At 44.3% G+C, this 12,069-nt stretch overlaps 1 protein-coding gene across 1 annotated transcript in view; it reads left to right on the top strand.

Annotated features, from left to right (window-relative positions):
- Window positions 1–1,737: 1,737 nt before the first annotated feature.
- ZNF644 (zinc finger protein 644) overlaps window positions 1,738–12,069 on the top strand; it is a gene marked incomplete at both ends in the record, with an annotated part of 46,303 nt that continues 35,971 nt past the window's right edge. Inside the window, one exon of the mRNA XM_079535319.1 lies at window positions 1,738–1,790. Within this exon, the coding sequence (XP_079391445.1) occupies window positions 1,738–1,790 (53 nt within the window). The remainder of the gene's footprint in view (window positions 1,791–12,069) is intronic.

Below are 12,069 nucleotides of genomic sequence, written 5' to 3'. Positions count from 1 at the left end.
ATCTATATTCTTCTTTGAAAGATACATTTTCTTGAAACAGAGAGCCCCAAACTTAACACAGTATTCTAGCCAAAGATTTACCAGAGTTAAATCTAAGGAGAAATTCATTGTATGTCCTAAATATGACAGTTCTGTTCACACATCTCCTTGTACTGCAGCTTTTTTTCACAAGTGTGACATTGTGGATGCATGTTCTGTTTGTGATTTACTGTGGTCCGCAGCCCGTTCTGAAGCCATGGTGTTTATTCATCTGTTCCTAGCCTTGCAATCGTGCAATTGTTGTTTTCCCATTTGAATTGACAGAAATTGACAGTTGCATCCCATTTTTGCAATCAAGATCATTTTGAATCCTATTTTTGCCCAGCAACATCCTTACAGCTCTGCCACTTTGTTACTGTTGGCAAATCATAGAATCATGTAATATCCTTAGTTGGAGGGGGCCCAACTCCATTACTCATGTAATTAGAGATACAGGATACCTCCATGCCCAAGAAGCTGCGTTTGCTGTATTTTGTTGTCATTCACAGAGAAGCACTGCCAACTACTTTTTGAGTAGTTTTGTACCACTGCAGTCTTTTCTGTTCAGATTTCTTTCGCTTGCTCAGTTATGGAGTTCTGAGTCAGTGTCAAAAGCCTTATGGAAGTCAAGCCACAACAGACCTGCCGCTATTTCCACCTGCAGTCCATTATACAGTCATCAAATGGAATGACTTTGGCTCTGTATGATTTTCTTGACAAATCCACGTTGGCTGTAACTTATCACTTCATTAGCTACCATGTACTTAAAGATGTGGGATTATCTGCTTCAGTACTTTTCCTGGCTCTTCCTACACTCCCCTTGGAATTGCACGTGCTACGCATTCCCTTTTCCCCTCTTCTGAAGCACCAGTTGTCTTCATGAGCTCTCAGTGACAACTGCTCACACCTCTGAAGTCGCCTTATCACCTTCTCATTCTAGCGTGAAATCCTTTGGGCCCAGCAAATCTAAAGAAAATCTAATTTATCAAAGCAGTCCCTAATTTACCAATTTGTCTCCCTTGAATCCCTGCCCTTTTGAACCGGAGCTTGCCATTACAGCCATTAATCTGAAGGGCAGGCAGCTAACGCTAGCTTCTTGGAGTCCCGTCAGAGCTGTTCCCCAGAGCGGAGCGGCCACCTCCGCGTTTTCTCCTTTCCCCTTGCCGCTGCTTTGCTGTGTTTCCTGCTCCGCTCTCATTGCCCTGTCACATCGTTTGCCAGCCGCTGCTCGTTGCAGGACTGCCTCTTTTGTGCAGCTCCTTCAGCGTTTGACCTAGTTTTCCACTTTCTGTGGGAAAGGCACCGCTAAGCAGCAGGCGCTTTGACTTCCCGCTCCCCGCGCACCGGGAAGCCCGGCGCAGGTGAGGGGAGGCCACGCTGGGACGGGAAGCGGCCGCGTTCGGCATTTCGCCTTTTGAAGAGAGCTGTTAGGAGTTTCTCCTCACGCCCACAGCAGGCATTTCCCGCCCGCGCTCACGGCGCTGCCGGGGACAACCCGAGCCTGACGGCGCGGACGGAATCTGCGCGGCGATAACAGCCCCGCTCGCGGCGGCGGGCAGGCGAGCGAGGTCGCGACCCCGCACCTCACTGCGGGAGGGGGCAGCGCCGGAACGGGAACAGCGGAGGGATGAAGTGCGCATGCGCACTCCGCTCCCCGGGACGTGGGGCTCCGTGTGCGGTATGGGGGGGGGGGGGGCGGGAATCTTACGCGATGACGTCATGACGCCGCACGCAAGACGTAACCCCGGCGTGACGCACAGCCCGGCGAGCCCGTGAGTTTCCCGTTATGCTTTTTTTTTTTTTTTTTTTTTTTTTTTTAAATGCCCTCCCCCCGCTCCCCTCCCCCACCGCCGAAGGGAGGGCCGGGGGCGCGCGGGCGGGGAGGGCCGGGGCGAGGGCGAGGGCCGGGGCCGTGGCGGGCGCGGCGGGCCGGGCCGGCCGCCCTAGCGGCGGTTGGCGGGCGGCCGTCGCCTCCATCCTGCCGCATCGGGAACATGGCGGCCGCCTCCGACCCGCTGCGGCTCCGCGGCTCGGCCGCAGCCGCCCGAGCGGCGGTAAGTGCCGGGCCCGGGGCGGCGGCGGCGCGGCGGGGAGAGAGTGGGGCGGCCGTGGAGTTCCTCCGACGCCTCGTCGCCTCCTCCCGGCTACACCGGCGGCACCCGGCCCTTCCCCGGGCCGGCGAGCGGCCTCCCGGTGCCCCTGGCCGGGCCGGACACAAAGGGCCGCGCGAGGAGGGCTCTGCGCGGTCACATGAAGCGGCGCAGCCAGTGAGCGCGGGGCGGGGGGGAGCGGGCCGCCGCCATTGCCGGGCGCGGAGCGGCGGGGCGGCCTCGGCGGGGCCGGGGGAGGCCGCGGGAGGCCGCGTGCAGGGCGGCAGGTAACGGCGGGTGGGGGGAGGCCGTGGCTCGCGGGTGGCCGGGGTCGGTGCGGGGGGCTCCGGCGGGCCGCGCTCCCGCCGGCTCCGGCCGCGGAAGCTCGCCGCGCTCCGACCGGCCCGGTGACGCGCGGTGCTGCCCGTTCCCTTCCTCCTCGGCTCGGAGCGGGTCGGTCGCCCTGGGATGTCGACTCGTGCCAGTCCCGGCCCGCCGACGGCTGACGTCTGCACGGTGCCGCGGCGAGGCCGAAGTTAGCGGGCACCCTGGCCGTGGGGCGGGGGCTTCCGAGCGAAGTTTGTGTTACGTCGGGCTGCGGCGGTGAGCGTCGCCGTGCGCGCGATCCTTATCGCACGAAATCTGCAGAGTTCTCTGTCGTCGTGTCTCCGTATACAACCTTCAGTCTATCTGAAGTTCTTGCTCTGGGGTAACGTGGGCGATATAAACTGACAAGTCATGATGGTAATGAAAAACAAACTGTGCATCCAAGCAGGCTTCCATCAGTGCTGTGAAACTCTGGCCCTTTAAGCGAGATCTCACCTATGGTCACGTTCTGATTCCGCCTCCCCTCCTCCGTAACACGTAATTAAGTTATGAAGATTGTGTCATGGAACTTCACTTTGAGACTCATAAGGGGAATGAACGTGCACCAGGTTTTAGGAAGAAGCCATTTCGTGTTGTGTAGCTTAATGAATTGTCAGACAATTGGAGAGGTTTGTGTCCTAAAGATAAGGATTTCTGGAATTCCATCAAGGAATTGTGCCTCTTACTGAGAAGCTTAGGCATTTTTAAAATAAAAGTTGCAAAATATTTTTTTCATTCAAATTATGAAACAAGGCTCTAAGAATATTTTTTTCATTCAAATTATGAAACAAGGCTCTAAGTGAAGCATTTTCACATTTAGCAGGTACATCTGAGTTTCGACAACTTTATGTGGTTCTTCTGTATAAAATCCTTTGCTGCCTGACTTGTGTAAAGCAGGTGATTTGAGGGCAGAGCAGGTGAACTGATTAGGCAATGCAGAATAGATCCTCAGGAGCTTTTAATGGGTCACTTACCTGGAGAGGAAACACTGCAATTTCCTTATTGGAAAGGGGGTTTAAGTAGGGTGCATGGAGGAGCAGTGCAGTGTGACAATCCTATTACACTGACTTACCATCAAAGCTGATGATGCAGTCCTGTCTAATATGACTGCAGAGGGATGCAGCACAGAGTTATGCATGAGTAATAACTGAAATAGGAAGAGTCTTCAAAACATTGTCTTTAAAATAGTTTCTTGCAACACCTAGCACAACTTCAAATAGAGGTTTCTTATTATTGTTTTAAAACTTAAGTAGGAAATGTTTGGGGGGGTAGGAGGATGTTAATTTCACCAGTAAACTCCTTTCTTGTTTACAGGAATAACTTTTCTTTTGTTGTTTTTTGTCATACTGAAAATAGTCCTTGGCAATGTCATTTAGCAGAATCAGGACAAAAGTGTTGCTATTTTGATTTTTTTTCTGGAATCTTGTGAAATCCAGCATCTCTTCTGCAGTAACATGTGAAAGTATACGCCTAGGAAAATGCCAATAAAAGTTTGTGAGTGAACGTAAAAAGTGATCAGATGGCCTTCAAATCTCAGGAGGTGACATGAGCTGTAGGAAGAAGAGGCCCTGTTGACATGAAGCATCTTTGTGAAGTTAATTATCAGAGCAACAATTGATTGAAGCAGGAGCATCAGCAATTGAATTAACAGGATGTTAAACAATAGTGGCAGTGCCTCCCACTTTAAAATAACAGTGCAGGCTGAGTTTCAGTATGGACAGCTGAGTTGCCAGGGGAGTTTCTGGTGGGATGGTTTGTGCTTACACTTGTATGTGCTTGCACAACTTACTTGTGCACAAACCTTCTATTTGAAGGGCCTTCTGCAGAAAACAAATGGAAAGAAAATAAGATTCTTTGTAGTAATAAAGCATATGCACGCTCACATGCCTCTGTTCACCTTGAACACTTGCAGGTTTTTTACCAGCTTGCACAAGAAAGCCAGCAAAGCAGCTCAGCAGTGAAAACTGGACAAAATGCAGTGTAGTTGTGTCACTTGCTTTGCAGTTCCCCTGAAGTTGGTTTGGCTGAGGGTTCTCTGATCTTGCAGTCTGGCCTGGTTGGTTTGGCTGGTCAGGAGCTCTCTGTCAGCATGTTTTCATATTTTATAACAGCTTTTTGTGTTCTGCAACCTACAAATGATGCCGCTTTTAGTGGGCTGCCTGTTGAGATTATTGCTTTTAATTTGCTCTATTATTTCAATCCCAAATGCCGCACTCTTATGCTATGGTTATTTTAAGCCAAACTGAACTGATTTCTTACGTTCTATGCATTTTGATATTCTGTACTGTGTATTGAGAGGGTGAAAACATTTAGTAAAATTAGGTTATATCTGCACAAAGTTGCACTCAAATTGACTTGTAAACTGATTCAGGATGGCAGAGCCTCCAAAGCATGATTCTTTCAGTTGAAATTTGTGTCCAAACATCTCGTGAATGTGAAGAAATTCCTGGTAAAACAAAGCAAAACAAGTCTCCCTTCTCTCAAAATACGTTCATTTTCCCTCCTTTTTAGCACTCTAAAAAGAAGCAGATTTTTGATAGTGAGCCTTTTTCCTTGCTGCCTTTTTGAGATGTAGGCGCAAACTTCATATAGCTGCTGGCAAAAGAGCTTAAGTTACCCAAGGAAGCTATGAATGTTGGTTGTTATGGTTGATACACTTAGATACTACTGGGCTAACTGGATTAAAGGTTTCCTCATAGTTTATAGTCAGGAAAGCACCCCTTTAATGCTTAATTAAGGAAGAAGTCTTTTATGTCTGTGTGCAGTGTGTCTCTTGAATCAAAACTGTGCTAGTAGCAAAGAATTCACACAAGCAGGGATGGTAACTGTCATACCCATGTCGTTCACTGCATTGTAGAAAAGGCTTCTTTCTGCTGTATGAGGATGTGAAATAGGCACTGGGATTTCCCTCACTGCCGAAATCATCTGAAATGGACTCTAGCGTGGTGCATCTCTACAACACAGTACTATTTGTGCACGATTAGTTTAAGTCGCAGCTGTCTGTCAAAACGGGCCATGTAATGAGTGTGCACAGACTTGGAATGTGCACTTAAAAAAAATGGAGAGAACGTGATGGTCACAGGATTGATCACGTTACCTTGTGTGCGATGCCTTTAATCCTGGGGTAAAGTCTACCCATAATTCTGTTGTATTCACTCATAAATCTCCTTCGCTGAAGGAGAACAAGCTTTTAAAAATTCTAAAGTAAGGAAAAAAAAAAAAAAAAAACCAGAAACAAATACCTTATTGTGCTGTGTTTCTGTTACTGTCCAACCACACCGAGCAGCTGCTAGGTTGATAAGTTGTTGTTGCAATGCCTTTAAGGTGGTGAATTAACAGCGAGTGTACAACTGTCTTGTTTTTGTTATGCTAAACATTAACTGACTGTTTCTTAGCAAGCCTGGGACTACAGGGTGCGCTTCCTCCAACGGGGTGAGTGTGGTGCTCTTGGTAGGGGAGCTGCTGTTCTTAGAGGTGGCTCAGTGCAGCCTCTGGGAAAGGTAGATCTCTAGCTGGTGTTATCACTGATTGACACTGAGTGCTTAGTCTTACATATGGTTGATTAGTTGAAGAATGATGGATTATGTAGAAATTTAGTATTTCTTGAAACTTAATCCAGAGGGTACAGAGTCTGCTTAAATCAGAACAAAGGTCAGATCACTGGGCTTGAGAACATTTCAGGCCTGTTGTCAGTGTGTAGTAATGATTTTGTGTGACTAACATTGCAAGTTGGATACGTTCTGTACTTACACAAGCTTTGGAGTTGAAGACATACTGTGTTTTGGGGGAATTCCAGGTGCTTTAGTGACTGGTCCAGTTGGAGCTGAAGACTGGAACTGGTCATTGCAGCTCTCCCATTTCCTGGGCTGACTGTTAGCACTGCCCTGTAAGAATGCTTTTGCCAACAGTGGTAGAACATAAGCAAAGTAAGATGCAAATTGTAGATCGTGTATAGTTTTAAATATTTTATTTACATCCTGTTGCCTGATCTTTCCTTTTTTAACTCGTGAAGAGCAAGGAATTCCTTACCATGTGTCATAGTAATGTTGAAGGGTAGTAACGGAATGCTTCCTACCTGTCTGCTGAATAATGAGCTGTGCTGTATTCCATCCACCTTTCCAGTCCTGTTTCTTCAGGGGGACAGCGGTAGGCGTTCCACTCGAGATTTATTTCCAGTGCAGACGTCCAGCGCTGACGTCTCAAAGCAGAGGGCTGCTTTGGGAAAATGGTTGCTGATGTCTTGCTGTAAAGCATGGCAGTGCAGTAGTGGCTCTGTGCTGCTGGTAGGAAGTGGCGGGTATCTGTTTCTTGTCCGCCTGCAGGCAGCAGGCTGGTGGGGGGTGGCTTGGTTTTGTTTGGTTTTGGTTTTGCCTGTTCTGCTTGGTAGTCTGCTGTCTTTTTTTTTCCTCTCTTTTTTTTCCTTTTTTCTATTTTTTTTATCTTTGGCTTTGTGCTTCTAGTGTCAGTCCTCTGAGTATTTCTACTGTTTGCTTCTGATTTACACAGCTTTTCTAGCAGCATTGTTATCCAGTTTGAAATAATTCTTGCTTTCTGTTTTTACGAAAGCCCTTAATGTTTACAGTGTTTGCTGCTGATATCTTTCTTCATCTTCATACCTAGGTATAAGTAGCAGTTTCATGGCTGCAGTGGTTCAAACATCATCTCACTATTATGTTTATATTAAAAATACATAGTTTTTCAGTCAAAAGAGGCAGGAAGATCATAAAATGTTAATCCTTTTACTAGGTTTCCATGTACCTTAACAATGCTTGTAGTTTATTGAAGAGTTTACAGTATTTGTGATTATTGTGTTTGCATAAAAACTGTAACTGCTCTTAGGGAGTCGTCAGTAAAGACTTTGGTTTCTGTGCCCCTATGATAACCATCAAGGAGGAAAGGGAGCATTTGTTATGACAGCTTTTTTTTTCTTTGCTCAAAGTTGAGTTGGTATTAGAAGTATATTTTCATATATATTCTTATATATTTTTGCTTGAAAAGTTCTGGTATAAATAACTTTGTTCCTTCCCCCAGAAGGGCTGGTTTTTGTGCAGTACTTGTTGTGAATGTCTCTTCTGTGAGAAAGCCCGGAGTGTTTGTGCTGTTGGTGAGTGGGAAGCACCAGCTCTGCAGCTGGCTGTGCAGCGGGTACTCGTCCTTGCTGCTCACTTCCTTTTTGTTTGTGTTTTTTCTAGATCTTCCTAGATTTTCACATACGTTTAGGCATGACTGAGATCAGTCTTTTCGTGAGCAAGGCTTTAAAAACAACCTGTTGCATGTAGAGAAAGCAACTGTAATGCATAAAATTTATACCAAAGGTTAGAGCTCTGAAAGTGCTGCAAAAAGAGTTTTTTGTCTTCTGTTAACGTGAAAACAAAACATCACTTTTTGCCTCCTTCTCGGGTACTTACTAACAGAAACAAATTGTGATAGTTTTTTTTCTGGGGAAAAGGAGAGAGGATAGGTGCTGGGACCATGAAATGGTGAATGAACTGAGAGGAGCTGTGAGCAGCAGCCTCAGAGGCTTTGGAGCAATTACAGAATGGGAAAGAGTGCTCCTTGCCATGTGCAGACTGCAGTGCAGGTGAATCTAAGGTGGAATGGTTGCTCATGTGGTACATAAACCAAAGAAGACACTAAAGACAGCGTGTTGGAATTTTCTACATCTTTGTTTTGGAGAAGCCTCAGAAGGTTATTTTGTCTGGCTTGTTAAGGAGTTTGGGCTAGCACTTGTGTCCGTGTCCTTATAAAGCCTTGAATGTGCTGGGTGGTGGTGACACACGTAGTGATGAGAAACGATAGGCTTTTTCATGAGCTGCTTCAGCAGTGACTCTTACAGGCATTGCTGTGTGTTCCTGCAAATTACTGGCCTCTGTTCACAAGCTTTTTGGATGGTAAGATTTAGCAGCTAAGTTCGCCATGATTCTGACTGCTGTGGTGTGGCAGGAGCTGCGTGTGGATTAGAGGGTCCCTTTCCTTCCCCACTGTGCACGAGGTTTGGAGAGGAGGGCAGCTTGCCCACAAAAATCTTTCCCAGTTTTACCGGTCTGCTGTGATTGAAAGAGTGCTCCTGCCACTTGTCATTGTGTACCAGTAGAAATGTGTGTTAACTGGCATTATTTGTTTCTTTTGAAGAAGGAGGGGAACCAAAAATAGAAGAGCTGCTTGGGAGAAACCATTTGAGTTACTGTATAACAGAAGTGTCCTACTGTTTCCAAAGATACCGCACAGGTACAGCGATAACTCGTTTTTAGAGATGTCTGAGAGAGGAAGAGCTCTCCTATTTTGATCCTCTAGAGAAAGAAGTGGTTGCAGCCTTCTTGAAAGAGATCCTTCAACACAGATGGTTCTTTAAATGTTGAAATGGGTAGTGGGAATTGAGAAGTGTAGTTCTCTCTTGTGTTCTGCATCTCTGCCCTTGATTCATAATTCTGTAAGGTTTGTTTGGCTTGAGATGGGTTGATTTCATTGTTCAATTATATAAAAATTGGTTAATATTGCATTTCTGAGCCTACTGGAGGTCTCACACGGGTGAACAGAGAAGGTATGCAGGTGGCACTGTAGTAAGGTTTCATTTAAAAATAAAAATAAAATTCAGATGTTAGTTTTTGTGATCATTTCAGGAGTTGTGTCCGTGTTCCTCTTATCTATCCTGATAGATCCTTATAAGCATTCATATAGAGACAAGCAGTTCAAATCCTCTTATTTTATTTTCCCATGTAAGAGCCTTGTGTTATGGAGCAAGATGCAAAGTTCTAAATTAATATCATCTCTAGGATCATTTGTTGGCATTTAGAAAAATTGGGAAGATGTGCACGTTCTGTGATCTCTTCAGAAATCCAGCAAAATGCATGAGGGAATTAGAAGGATGGGTTTGTACTTCTGCATGCAAAGCGCTGCAGTGTTCCAGCTGAAAATTTCCTAATGGTGTTGGGAGTGTTAATGAGGAATTGTTTGGTTTTGGCTTGTTAAACCATTTAGGGAAAAGTGGTTTTGTTCATATTCTGTGACACGATCGTTTTGATATTTAGGATGTTGGGCACTGCTTTAGTTGAAATTGTATTAAATGTATTTCAAATAAGCTTAGCTCTAGATTCACCTAGTGAGCTGATTCTGAAGCGTGCTGGTGCCTGCAGTTTTCAGGGGATGTAAAAATACCAAAGAGGAAGGATTGGAATGGTCCTTTGTTTTGTGGTTTCCACAATCTTAAAACAAAATCTGACAGCTTAGTAATATTAATGTTAGGGCCCAGGGTAATTTTATTCAAAATTCTCTCCCTGCAACTTCGCTTCTTTTTCTCCAAATAGTTTTGGCTTTTCTTTCTTTTTTTTTTTTTTTTTTTTTTTTTTTTTTTTTTTTTTTTTTTTTTTTTCCTACAGTAAGTCATTTGGAGTGCCATTTTCAGCAGGAAGAAGCGTAATGTTGTCCTTTTTCTTCATGACTTCTGTCACTATTGATTCATTAGCATTTCTTCCTGATCTTGAAGGAGATTTTTTGCATTCAGATGTGAAAATCAAAGATGTATGAGCTTAATCAACAACTTATTTAAAAGAATGCATAAATATTAAAGTACCACTATGAAGCATAACCTTTTGTTACCACTGCTTTAATTCAGAATTCACACTTTGTTTTTAGTAGGGCAGCCCTTCCATTTGAGTAAAAAAAGCAAAAAACTTAAGAACACCAAAGTCAAACCCCCCTCTCCTTTAGTCTTGTCCTCAGTGTGAATCTGAGTGGTTTATGACAAGCTATACCTCATTTAAAAAGAAAGACACAAATATTGTATTGTTTTCCTCTAGATATTGTGAATTCCCAGTGACTTTCTGATAGGCCAATGTAGTCAAGGAATGGGTTTGCTAAGGGTATTCCCAAGCCTGCTTTTTGGAGGAATTTCACTCTTCTTTGGTGGAATTTCCCTGATTTTGTTTTAGTTGTCCTTTGAATTTGCTTTTGTGAATCTAGGAGAAAGATGCAATTTCTTAAATGAAGTCTTAGTACTAGCCTGTGTATTTCTGTGCTTGTAACAACATTCTGGAGTGTAATTAATTCTTGGCTCTTACTTTCTGTGTTGCCTAAAGTTGATTAAATAGGAAGCGATCCAGTTCTAAGCATTTTTGTTAGACTTGCTCTGGTGAAGTCTACTCCTTTGTGTTGTACATAATATTACGGCAGAGTGTCTCTCTCACGCATTTAAGCCAGAATAGTTCACATTTCAAAGAATGGTTTGGGTTGGTAGGGACCTTTAGGATTGTTTATTTCCTGCCCCCTGTTACAGGCAGGGATTTATTGATATTCTCTAAGCATTTACTCTTGCTTGTAGTTGCTGTAGTGTTCTAGATGAAAACAAATATGAAACAGTGGAGCTAAGCTTGAAAATCTAAATGTGTATGTTTATAAAACTTGCAGTGATTTTTAGGTATGTTAGTTAGTATGTATGAATTGTTTGCAAGAAGTATTACCAGATCTCTTTTTAATTATGGATGTGCAAGACCGATAGCAAAGCTTCCTTAAATGACGGTGAGCATTTTCATTTGCTTTTAGGAAGCTTTTAATTTGTGCAAATTAGATAAGCTATTTACTTGCTAGGAGAAATATATTTTTCTTTTGGTTATGTTCTTTTTTAAGGAGCGAGGTTGGCATGGGAAACATACAGGTTTCTTAGCTCAATTAAAAAACTGTATTGTGTTTGTATTCTGAAATGGAATGGTTGTACATGTTAGTGGTGCCAAATGTATTGATGTTTCTTAATGATGATTGTATGCGACCTTAGCCACTGCAAATTCAGTTCTGTGGTCTCCTGTAACCCAATGTAAAGCCTATAAAATAGGCTTAGAGTGTGGTCTCATGTCCCTTTTGTTCCTTGAGCTACTGTAGAAAATTTGGTTGGAAAATCTGTTTTCATTAGGAAAAGTGAACTTAAATGGCTGTATACCAGAACAATGACAAGAAAGTCTATTTTATTACTAAGTCCCAACCAGACCAACTGCCTGACTGCAGCCAGCGGGCTGGCTGTGCACAGATGAGCATAACTAATGTGGTTTGCTTTCTGCCGTTGTCTTTTCTGAAAGTTTTACAACTTGAGGAGCATACCAGAAGAATAGATTTCTGTAGGCAGAATTAGAGTGATTTGTTGCTGTAATCCATCATATGACGGAGACTTATATCATGAGCAGCAGCATTTGTCTTGTGACTGCAATGGAATATTTAAGGAGGTAAAGAATAAGTGGCCAAACACTCAGGCTCTAATGGTTTTTCTTCTCTGTGGCATGCCAGGTATGCTATGATCTTTTGACTGTAGCTGCTGGCTCACTTTATTGGCTGTGCACCTGTAAGGCCAGGTAGTGGAAACTTGGCCAAATGTGTACCCAAAAAGTGGAGAGAAACTGTGATACTTAGTGTATGCAAAGGGAGGCAAGGCTCCACAAACATGTAAAGGGTGAGAGTTTGAAGAGAGTGGCATTTATGTAAGTGATGGACAGCATTGGAAGCTTGATGTGCTGCCAGACCAAGAGTGAGCATTAAGTAGCTCAATGAGGAACGGGGTTTTACTTACTTGAAAAACAGTTTGCAGCACCTGCTATAAAATGACAGAATGGTT

Source organism: Tetrao urogallus (assembly GCF_951394365.1).
Source record: "Tetrao urogallus genome assembly, chromosome: 5".
Classification (NCBI taxonomy): Eukaryota; Metazoa; Chordata; class Aves; order Galliformes; family Phasianidae; genus Tetrao; species Tetrao urogallus.
Note: the sequence above shows the minus strand (reverse complement) of the source record. Positions and strands in the feature narration are given on the sequence as shown.